Genomic DNA, 12,360 nt, shown 5'->3' with positions numbered 1-12,360 from the left:
GCGTGATAATGTTGTTGGATCTGCGTTGTTTAGTATTGAGTTTTGGCATGTGTTGCAACCTAACAAAGTGAATTTGACTTGTGTCCAACATTATAAAAACTATATTCACCCGAAAGTTTGGATCCGTGTGTTCTTGCAGATTTGCGTTACCTTCAATGTTTATATACTTTGGGTTTTAAGCGCCAGCTGAGATTGCAGCCAGCGCCATCTTGAAGTTTACAACTTGACATCAACATTGCGGCATTTATTCGTCTAAGAGGCCGTACAGAAGTTATTATGTCCCCTATGCTATATTATTTTTCGTCACGCAAAGTGACCCAAATATGATAGAACAGTCACGTTTTCCCTTTATGACGTGATGTCATTTGTGTACGCCTTCTAGGTCCAACCTACAATATCCAATTATAAAATTGCTTACGATAACCCGACCACAAAAAAATGTTTTTTTTGGCAAGTCAGACAACCGTTTGGATGTAACATCAGTAATATGTAAAAGCACGGCAGAGAAAAGTAAACCAGGCAGGAGCGCTTGATTTGACTAGTAGCCTTATTCTTTGCGAATAAAATTATTCCGCTTTATGTCAGTGTATCAGGTCCTTTATTTGACTTTTCGAAAATGAAGCTCTCCTGCCCGGTTTATTTTACTCTGCCGCGGAAAATGAGCTACTAAAATTTAGATTTGAAAACGATTGTATTAAGACTCACCTTTATGCATTTGATTCTCATGCTTCCTACCTGCAATTAATTATGTTTGTTTAAAATTAAGAAAATTTTACTAAAAACTTTAAAATAAACTTACATTTTGCGCGTCGATTTTGAAACCACACCTAAGGTTGATAAAAACGATTTATTTTAAAATTTTATTCTCAATTGTACGTACAACTTACTACGTAATGGTCTAACGATTGTTATTTAGACTTGATTTAAATGGCGAACTCGTCAAAATAAAAAAATTACAAACCTGTACGCAAGATAGTATTCTTTAAAGAAATAGTTATTTACATACTACATGCGTCGAAAACCGTACTTTTCATGTTTCAAGCACTTCTTTCGACGCCCTCAGCATATAATATATATTACACACTTGTCACGAAGAAGTCGAGGCTTGCCGAGACTGATAGTGACAAGTGTGTACTCTATTTTATCACATAAGCGAAAACGAGGCAACAACATAAACCTGAAGTGTAATTTTTGAATTAAACTTCTAGTTAAGTACACCGCGCGTATGTGATAAAATCCATTACATAACTCGGAATAAAAATGAAAAGTCTCGCTTTCATCTTTCATTTACAAGCAGTGACGTAACACATTTTACATGTTTGTGGACGGTAAGTGCATTTTCACTGTCGCAACAGTGATGTAAAGTGCAGTTTACCGTGCATAAGCATGTAATATTTATTTGTGTATCTGTTTTGGACGATTGATTTTAGGCAATTTGTCGTAGCCCGAACGAAGTGAAGGCTACATGCGAAAGTCAAAATAACAGTCTGGCAATAGGTGCATACCATATTTTATCTGTCGAGAACAGATATATCGAGATAAGTAAAAACTCCCTAGGGAGATAAGCTCGAGATTATCGTTCTAGATAGATAAATAATATTATAAGCTTTTGAAACCTAAACCAAATTTCTTGTTTTCCCTAGATGTGTAATAAGCCACTTTCGACCCTAGCGACAACAAAAACATGTAAAATACTGTGACACTTTGCATCGAGGGGTCCAGCACTCTTCAAGAATTATAAGATGTGTTGATTCCATCGGGAATAGTGTCCGCCATTTTAGGCTTCAACTAAACCATAAATCCCAGAAAATCGTAAATTTTTGGTCATTTTTAGCTTATTACAACCCTAGGGATGAAAAAGTAAATTGACTTTAAGTTCAAAAGAATGAAATATCCATTACATGACTCCAGGTAAAAAAGAATAGTATTTTACATGCTACATGCGTTTGGAAAGTGAAAAATTTTCGCGTGAGACAGTCGGTAAGATAGAGCTTTGACAGGTCGGCAGTGCTGCGTGACGTGGTTTTAGTACAGACCGGTGACTGCTGAAACAGTGTTGCCAGTCAAGCCGTTGAATCGCGCGCGAATTTGTTTGAATGGTCAACGGTCGGACTTCTCGTATATAGGCTGTTTTTCCATTTCAAACGTTTTCGATCTTCCTCATCAAGCCATGTCGTCAACAGACAACGCGGATGGTGATGTGCCGATGGCAAATGCGAATGAAGTGCAGAATAACCATCAAAACGGAACGGATAGTGACGTTCTGGAGTTGCATGACAATGATGGCCAGCTCAACTTGTCACAAAACCTCAACAGTGGCGTCGAAATCCGTACGGAAGTACCGTCTACGCCAAATGAGATCGTAATTCAGGGCCGAACGAATTTAGTTAAGGCAAATGATTCGACTCAAGAGCAAGAGCGGTCAAATCGTTCTGGTCGTAGGAAGAAAAAGCCGTGTGGATCGGAGAAACGTCGGAGGCGTAAGGCGAGAGAATCTGCAGGTGAGTCAATTGCTAGCGCGTCCGCACCTCAATCGCCACGGCAAATGAAAAGACAGAGAAGCCCTAAACAGGGTGAAGGAACTACTCCTCCACCAAAACGAGTGCTTATAGCGACACCACCAATGATTCAAAAGGCTGTAGATTTTAGACAAGCGGTCAACGAATCATTGACGCTCTATGTGGTGGGAGCAACCGCTAGGTTGAATACGGACCAGGTGAAAGAAGTCCTGGGTAACATCATCTGGGAGCTGGAGAAGTTCATCGGATCGAGGACGATGGCGCCAAGTCTTCACGATGTGAAGGAGGGCGAATCGGAAGTCGAAGTAAAGTGTGCCGATGAACGGACGGCCAACTGGTTGTGTGCGATTGTGCCTAAAATGAAGCCCTTCAGAAAGGCAAATCTGAGGGTTATCACGAAACAGGAGTGGGAGAATGCCTATAAGCCCCTGCGTATGCTAAGGATGAGCGTCACAGTTCCCTGGCTTACAAAGGGGCCTTATTTCATGGACGTTCTGCGCGCTCACAATCCTTTTCTAAGAACCAGATACTGGGAGATCAAGCACATCGAGTACCAGGGTGATAAGACGAGATTGTTCTTGAAAGTAGATGAGGCGTCGGTGGAGATGTTAAGAGACAGAGGTTTCAGAGCCTTCTGGCTTCTGTTCTCTATACAATTTAAGCTTGACCAGCCGCTCTTTGAGAGGGGTACCGGCAACGGTGGCCCATCAAAGTCGTCTACGGAAAAGACTTCGACTGCGAATTTGGAGGCCGAGAGAAGGGCTGTCACTTCGACGGTAACTTCCACGGCAAATGCAGCGCCAACAGTCTCGTCAGTGACCGCGACTGCGACGAAAACCATAACGAATGTCAACGGAGAGGTACGTGTTACGATAACGAAAACTCCTGAGACACCCGTTGAGGTTACAGCACCGAAACCGGACATGGCTGAAACTTCCATTCCCAATCCTGAGAATGAGAAGGCGGTCTCCTCTGGGAATAGGTCGCTTAAACTGGACGGTGGCAAAAAGGGGTCGACGAGGGCTAGTCGCAAGACTGGAACCGTCAGAACCAATTTGCCTACCGGAAGGTTCACACCGAAAAAGGGCTCTTCGACAACGAAGGGACCTTCTTCGGGAAATACCGCCCATTAAGAGGCTGGGTCGAATAATTTCAATGTAACCATCTCAATGTCGAAATGGCTAATCGAGATATCGAATTTGCACAAATTAACTTGCACCATTGCAAAGCTGCCACGGCTAACCTTTGTCGCGACATAGCAATGGAGCACACAAGTGTAGTGTTTATCCAAGAACCTTGGACAAATAAATCTATGGTGATGGGCTTCGGCCATCACAGAAATAGAGTCTTCATCGCAGGCAATGGTGGGAGAACGAGGGCGGCTATCTACGTGGCCCCCAAGTTTCAAGCCATGCTAATGCGACAGTTTTCGGACGAGGACACGGCTGTAGTAAGAATATCACGAGACGTTGCTCACGGGGGTGACTTACTAGTAGGGTCGTGTTATATGCCAGGAACGGTGGATACGCCATACACCCAGCTGTTAACTAATGCCATAGAATTCTCTAAGGAAAAGGGTGTGCCAATTCTCCTAGGCTGCGATGCTAATTCGCATCATACGGTCTGGGGAAGCACAAACATAAATCCCAGAGGCTCTCTATTGCTACAGTTCATAGCTGGTGCGGACCTCGATATTTTGAATAGAGGTAATGAACCAACGTTTGTCACAAAAGACCGAAGGGAAGTCCTAGATATTACTCTCGCTTCGAAGGGCCTGGCGAATCAGATTGATTCGTGGAGGGTGTCTTCAACGCCCAGTTTCTCGGACCATAGGACGATAAAGTTCAGACTGAGAAATGGGGCAGTGAAAGTGGTGAAATATAGGAATCCTAGGCGGACAAACTGGGAACAATATAGGGGATTTTTGAGGCAACACGTAGAGGATAAACTGGAAAAAGGGATGCCGAGATCCTCGGCAGAGTTGAACGAAGCTGTGAACAGCATTACGTGGTTGCTGACGGAAGCCTATGAAAGCTCGTGCCCAGAAAGCAAAGAAGTCAGGAAAAAGGACGGCAAGCTCTGGAGCGCTGAGATTGAGAAACTCAGGGTTTCTGCGCGGAGAGCGTGGAATAGAGCAATGAGGACAAATCAGCACGTCGAATGGGCTGCGTACAAGGCGGCTCAAAAGGCTTTCAGAAAGGCTGTTCGAACGAGGGCCAGGGAGGCATGGAGGAGATTCTGTGCGGAAATGGAATATGTCCCCGACTATGCCAGAATCCACAGAGTCCTCTCCAAGGACCCCAGGCTCCTCCCGAGCTCCTTGAGGAAACCCGACGGTACGTTCACGGAAAGTGGAGAAGATACGGCAGAACATCTGCTTCAAACCCACTTCCCTGGCTGTGGAGATGATAAAGTCGAGCCCAGGCCGCAAGATCGTTTTCCTCCATCGGAAGAAGATTGGGCACTGGCTAGACGAATTGTCACTAAGGACAGGTTGAAGTGGGCGATAGGTAAATTTAAGCCGTATAAGTCAGCGGGAAACGACGGTATTTTCCCGGCTCTACTGAAGGAGAGTGGAGAAATACTGTTGGAACCGCTGTGTGATGTGTTACGGAGCTCCTTGGCACTCGGTCATATACCGGCCGAGTGGGAAAGAGTGAAGGTAACATTTATTCCTAAACCGGGAAAACCATCTCACTGTGGAGCTAAAGACTTCAGACCAATCAGTCTCACATCTTTCGTCCAAAAAACGTTGGAGAGGCTGATCGATTTTTATATCAGGGATGAAGTGCTGAAGCGATACCCGCTGCACATCAACCAGCATGCCTACCAGGTAGGTAAGTCAACGGACTCTGCGTTGCACAAACTGGTAGCAAAAGTGGAACAGTCGCTCGTAATTGGCGAAGTGGCCCTGGGATGTTTCATGGACATCGAAGGGGCCTTCGACAACTCGGGCTTTGACATTATCCGCCGAGCGCTGGAGGAAAGGGGAGTCGGACGTATGGTTGTGAGATGGGTCAGTAACATGCTCAGAGACAGGTCGGTGGAGGCCAATGTGTGTGGTCAGAAGACCAATCTCTGGGTAGCAAAAGGATGTCCGCAAGGCGGTATCCTTTCACCGATCCTATGGTGTATGGTAGTGGACTCTCTCATCAAAGAACTGGTCGATGAGGGAATCTACGCCCAAGGCTACTCGGATGATCTAACGATCCTAGTCAGAGGAAGCTTTGAGAGTACGCTAGGCGATCGGGTCAGAGTCGCACTGAAGATAGTGGAGCGCTGGTGTAGCGCGAAAGGGCTTAGAGTTAACCCAGGAAAAACGGACCTAGTGTTGTTCAGCAGAAGGCACAAAGGATCCGACCTCGTGGGTAATACGAGGCTCTTTAATGTTGACTTAGCGCTCTCTTCTCAGGTAAAGTACCTTGGGGTCATACTTGACAGCAAACTCAACTGGATAGCGCATGTAAAGAACAAGGCGCAGAAGGCTCTAGCGGCTTTTTGGATCTGCAGGAACTCCTTTGGGAGGAACTGGGGTCTAAGGTCGCAGGCTATTCTGTGGCTATATGAGGCTGTCATTAGACCCATGGTGAGTCACGGTTCCGTGGTATGGTGGCCTAGACTCGACATCGAAAGAGCTAGGAAGGAACTGGGTGATATTCAGAGGCTAGTATGCATCTGTGTTACTGGAGCCATGAAAACCACGGCGACTGCGGCCATGGAAGTGCTACTAAATTTGCCACCTCTGGACCTGGTAATTAAGGCCAGAGCGTCTGCCACAGCAGACAGGCTAGCGCAAAATGGCTGGTGGACGCCGAATTTCCTGCAGGGGCATGGAAAAATCAGGAACGTGATTGCGAATCCTGTGTTTAGCATGCCTAGGGACAGGCTGACGCCGGTAGTTGACTTTACCAGGAACTTTGATGTTAGGTTCCCAGGCAGACAGGACTGGCTAAACGGCTGGCCCACAGATCTGCATAGGGAAGGTAAAGTCATATTTACCGACGGATCTAAAACCTCGGTAGGGACCGGAGCCGGCGTTTTCAGACCAGAAAGCGAAGAAGGCAGCTGGTTCCACCTGGGTAAGTTTGCCAGCGTCCCCCAGGCGGAAGTCTTCGCAGTGCTCAAAGGAGTTCAAGAAGCTCTGCCTTTGGGAACGCAAGGAGAGGACGTAACGGTCTGTATCGATAACGAGGGGATGATAAAAGCAATATCGTCACCCGTAACGATCTCCAAGCTAATCAAAGAATGTAAAGACTACCTAAACTCGGTGGGTCAAAATAACCGGATTTGCTTGGTTTGGGTCCCCGCACACTCTGGCGTGGATGGAAACGAGAAGGCGGATGAGCTTGCCAAAGCAGGCTCTGCTGCTCTCGTAGACGGGCTTGAACCGTACCTACCTATACCCGATTCGATATGCGCAAAAGCGAGATCGAAATGGGTGGAGGGTAAACACTTGGAGCGCTGGAATGCGTACGAGGGAGGCGCTCACACGAAGCGATTCTTCCCGAGGCCGAACGCTAGATGGGCTAAAGATTTGCTCAGCATGGACCGGAAATGCATAAGGAGAGTGGTTGGTGCAATTACTGGACACTGCGGGCTGAATCGGCACCTCAATAAGCTAAGGCTCTCGGCGACTCCTTGGTGCTCCTGCGGATTAGAAGAAGAAACGGGCATACACGTCATCTGTGAATGTCCTAAATTTCTTCAACTAAGACGCAGGCTCCTTGGAGATTACGTCGTACAACCCTCCGAAGTTGTCGCCCTGGGACCTGCCACTTTGGACAGATTCCTGGCGGCGACCGGAAGGTTGTCTTGATTTAAATGATGACCGGGAAGGAAACAAAGGATCACAAGATCTGTGTTTCAAGATCACCTAGGTGATCGTCCCACCCTGATAAATCTAAATGCTACATGCGTCGAAAACCGTACTTTTCATGTTTCAATCACTTCTTTCGACGCCCTTAGCATGTAAAATTCATTACATAACTCGGGATAAAAAGTGAAAAGTTTCGTTTTCGTGTGTTTATTGACCTCGGCTAAAATACTATTACATGACTAGGGATAAAAAGATGAAAAGTAGAATTTTCGTGTGAATTTTGTTGATCCGAGGCGAGGCCGAGGTCAATAAACACACGAAAAGGAGACTTTTCATCTTTTTATCCCGAGTTATGTAATGGATTTTATCTGTCTAGAACGATAATCTCGAGCTTATCCCTCTAGGGAGTTTTTGTTTATCTCGATATATCTGTTCTCGACAGATAAAATATGATATGCACCTATTGCCAGACTGTTATTTTGACGTGTAGGCGTTATGACCCACGCCTTCGGCTAGGGCAATAATGTCCTACACGTCAAAATACCAATCTTGGCAACAGATGCATAATATATATTACATGCTAAGGGCGTCGAAAGAAGTGCTTGAAACATGAAAAGTACGGTTTTCGACGCAAGTAGCATGTAAAACTCGTTTCGCATCGGAACAACAAAATACAAACGATCATCTTTTTGTCTCTTATTATGTAAAATTCATTCACGCCGCTATGTAAAGAGCAAAGCTACGATCGATTAGATCAAGTTTCCGTAAGATATAGTTTCGTCTTTGAACCTAAATTTAATTTAAATGTAATTCCTCAACTTGTTTGTTTTTTTTATAGATATTTTCAATAAAATCTCTTTTATTCAATTTACAATCGATATCCGTCCATTAAATGCACTGCATTTGCATTAGAGACACGATGATGGTACCTACTATTTTTCTGATTGTACAAAAAAAGCAAACCAACTTGAGAGTGGTTGCATGAATGTATATTGTACATAGAATAGACATAAATTGTGTTCTTGCCGGACGAAAGAAATTTATGATCGTATAAGGGAGGTTGCACTGTTGGATTGTAGTAAAAATTAAGATTTGTGAGCCGTTAAGAAAAACACTTTGGGACAATTTAATGTCCGTTTTGGTTTTTATACGTTCGTATCGAACTTGATTTACTATTTTTGGATCAATGTAAAATTTCAACGATGAACAAATACATTAAACCTGCTCCAAACTATAGGTATCCTGCAATTTTTCAGCGAAAACAAAAATATGCCAACTGATGATCAACGGACTTCAAAAAGTCATTTCATTGAAATTGCTTGGAAAATGATTTGTCCAGAAGCAGGGGCGCCGACTTCTAGGTGGCGTTGGGTGCTTAAGCACCCGACACCAAGATTCGTTGGGTGCGTAGCACCCAACAGATATTTGATATTTTTCTTAATTAAATAAACTAACATTATTGCCACTGTTTCTGAATTGAAACAAAAAAAGCCTTCAGACATTTTTCGGACCTTCGCAAGCAATAATAATAACGTTTCTGTGTGAGTTGTCTGGAATTGTAGTTTTTGTATTAGTTTTGTCTTAGCTTGGTGTTCCACTTCAGCACTTTCCTAATGTAGAACCGAGAAGAAATGTGCAGAAATAGTCATCCATATTACAGACGATATGTTTAAAAATAAAATCATACGAGGAATATGACAAAGGCTATGAAGAATACTTTTGTAGAAATAGTCATTTACGTCACAAGGACAAAGGCCCGAAAGTACTTTTCCATGTGACGTATTGAGTTTTTCATGCTTGCTATGGGAACCGAAAGTAGAAAAATGTTTACTTTCGCCCCTCAAAATTGACATTTTTACTTTCGGTTCCCATAGCAAGCATGAAAAAGAAATAGTATGTCAGGACTTTTGGTCAGGGCGAGGGCGACCTGGATTGGGTACGAGTACGACTTGTAAGTATAAGCTGAAACCTGAAATGTTAACTTTTTGACTTGTTGTCAAAATGGAAGTCAACCTGAAACTACTTTCGAGCCAACCTGATTTTTTCAGGTCAGTTTCATTTTCTTTAACCGGAAACACAGGGTGGCGTTAAGATCAGGTAAATGAGATTCCGATTCAAGTTTTACTTTACCTGAACCACTCCGACCATTAGACGACAGTTGTATAAAAAATGGAAAACATGCATACGAGCAATTTTTCTCTAATGTCGATATACATGTCCAGAATAGAGATGAAAAACCGGAAATTTCAATTCAAATTTTCCACCAAAATATTATGTAAAATGAAGCTAGATTGTCAAAAGAAGGCTTGAACAAAAGTAAGTGAATAAAAGTAATTGCAATACGATCACTTCATTTTAGTTTTTTGGCGAACCCTATCTATTTCGACGAATGTAGCCTTATTTTATGACGTTCTGCTGGAAAACTTGAGTTTTTGGTTCGGTTTAGACAGGCAATTTCTTAAAGGAAAACCTCTGTACGCACTCATGCGCCCTTTTGTTATAGTTTGTTCTTAGCTTTCTCGACTATATTATTACTACGATGGGAGAATACATATTTCTCTGTTAGATTTACAAATCACTGAGAACCAGGTCTTGCACTTTCTCTTGATATTAAATTAAGTTGCTAGATTCGCTATCGTGAAAATCACTGTACAGAGATCTCGCACCCAACAACCAAAACACAAGTCGGCGCCCCTGTCCAGAAGGTAACAGAGGGATTCTTTTGAAGAACAGCCTACCGAAATCGGACGCATTTTCCAGTGGATTTTTTTATATGTGCCTAGAAAGGACTTCGACCCTAGAAGCCAAAACCACTTTCAAAAAAATTCTTCGAAGCTTGTGTGGCTGGTGATCAAAAACTTGCACTTTTCGTACAAAAATGTCTCCAGTTACACGAGCCGTACAGGGTCGTGTGGGGTGTCGTTACAAAGGTAATCTCATGTACTATTGAGCCGAATATAGACCTATTGGTTTTAAAATTCATCCACACATGGTCGTGTGGGGTATCATTTGAAAGGTAATTGTATGTGCCTTTGGGCCAAATAGGGACTTATGGGGTTTGGATGCATATGCGGTGAAATATGTACACTTAAACCTTTCAACTTCTATTTCATCATAGATGCATCCGAACCACATAAGACCCTATATGGCCCAAAAGCACATAAAATTACCTTTCAAATGACACGACCATGTTCGTTTTATGTACCTCTAAAAATTTCTGTAAGAACAGTGTAAGTCTTCGGATGAAAATTTTAACTGTACATATTTCAGTGTGGATGAATTTTAAAACTAATAAGTCTCTATTCGGCTCAATAGTACGTGTGAATACCTTTCTAACGACACCCCACACGACCCTGTACGGCTCATGTAACTGATGAATTTTTTGTAAGAAAATTGTATTTTAGGCTGTTTTTCAAAAGAATCCCTCAACAAGGAATCTCGAGTCGGAAACTTTTACAAAATGTTATATTGTGCATCTAGCCGGAGGCCAACACACTCCAAAACAGGCACAAGAACAGATTTAAATATTTGAATCAAAGGAAGTAACAGATTTGGCAACTGCACTAGCAGTGGTAATATATTAAAAGTCTCATTAGTCTCATCTTTATCTGAAAATCAATAGTCCATCAGACCGGAAACTATAAAATTTCACTTTACACTGAAGAGACCAGTCACTTTAACCGCAAGAAAAAGTGCGAGAAAGAATGTCAGCTTTACTTCGGTGTTCGTTTTAAACGAAATATTTTTAGGTCATTGACAATCGACATCTAATGCAAGAAAATGTCTTCATACGAACCTTGATAGATAAATAGCGATTAAAATATCGTTCGGTGATTATTGGCGAACGAATTTATTAACACGTAAAATCCTACTTCATCTCGTGATAGCCGCATATAAATCCTAACCGAAAACAACTTATTTTAATATCACTTAAGTGAATTAGAGGATATGCTGGCTATCAATCACTGTTAACTTTCTGAACAGCACGTCTTTCTAGACGTAAAACAAGAAAAAAAAAACGGATTGCACAAGCTATAGGGTGACAAAGCATAATTTATCGTGAATGTAACACTCTTCTTATAAGCATCGAACAACCCCAAATGAATATTATGTAATATAATTTTCATTTAAATGATACGTTTTGTCTTACATAAGACACAATAAATGGAATATAATCTCAACGGGTATTGGAACAAAATGGACAGTTATTTCCACTAATTGAATGGATTTAGTGTAATTAATGGGTTCGAAGAAAATGCAGAGGAGTGTTTTTCTGTTGGGGTGAATATATCCCTGTTATTGTAGCTGTGTTCCACACAAAGACAATGACAAAAAGACAAATGTACATCAAGATTTATAAGATAGACGTGGCGATGTAGAACTTATATTCGATTTTACTCACTTGTACTCTGGCTTCACTTAAACCTAATCGCTGACTCAATTCTTCCCTCATGAATGCATCCGGATAATGTGTTTCGTCAAATAAGCGTTCCAATTCGTTTAGCTGTAACTTATTTTATTTAGCAAAAATGGACATTTAAGCAAAGCTAACTTCAACAACTCACTTGTTCCAAAGTGAAATTCGTCCGTGATCGTCTTTGTTTGTTGTTATGTAAATGGTTGCTGCTACTTGTATTCGTTAAATTATTCGTCAGAGGCACTGTCGACGAAGGACTCACACGTATGGACGATGCTTTCGGTTGAAATTTACTAGTATTATTGTCGTTATGGTCACATTCAACATTTGAATTATCTGGTTCAGTGGATGGTGAAACTGCTTCCCGTTTTTCTAGTATGTATACAAAGGAACATTGTTATAAATTGGTGGCTTTAAAAATTGCACATCAATTAAAATTAGAATCCTTTGGCCCGCAAATCGCTTTTAACGAACAGGCCTTGGTAGAGGTAATGAAAAACTACGAATGAGCAGGATTCTACTTTTTAAATCCCCCATTGATCAAAAATGTAAACATTCTTGTTGAAAATTCAAACAAGCATTTCCTTTCGAAAATCTTATTGGGGAGT

At 42.3% G+C, this 12,360-nt stretch overlaps 1 protein-coding gene across 1 annotated transcript in view; it reads right to left on the bottom strand.

Moving 5' to 3' along the window:
- The window catches only part of LOC119071461 (retinal homeobox protein Rx-B-like), a 44,734-nt gene that overhangs the window by 13,889 nt on the left and 18,485 nt on the right, over positions 1 to 12,360 (bottom strand). Inside the window, exons 3-6 of the mRNA XM_037176318.1 lie at positions 11,901 to 12,124; positions 11,738 to 11,839; positions 800 to 827; positions 706 to 735 (exon numbers count right to left, since the gene is read on the bottom strand). Coding sequence (XP_037032213.1) covers positions 706 to 735; positions 800 to 827; positions 11,738 to 11,839; positions 11,901 to 12,124 — 384 coding nt within the window. The remainder of the gene's footprint in view (positions 1 to 705; positions 736 to 799; positions 828 to 11,737; positions 11,840 to 11,900; positions 12,125 to 12,360) is intronic.

The sequence above is a fragment of the Bradysia coprophila genome (assembly GCF_014529535.1).
Source record: "Bradysia coprophila strain Holo2 chromosome IV unlocalized genomic scaffold, BU_Bcop_v1 contig_5, whole genome shotgun sequence".
In the NCBI taxonomy this organism is placed as follows: Eukaryota; Metazoa; Arthropoda; class Insecta; order Diptera; family Sciaridae; genus Bradysia; species Bradysia coprophila.
This window is presented reverse-complemented; position numbering and strand designations above follow the sequence as displayed.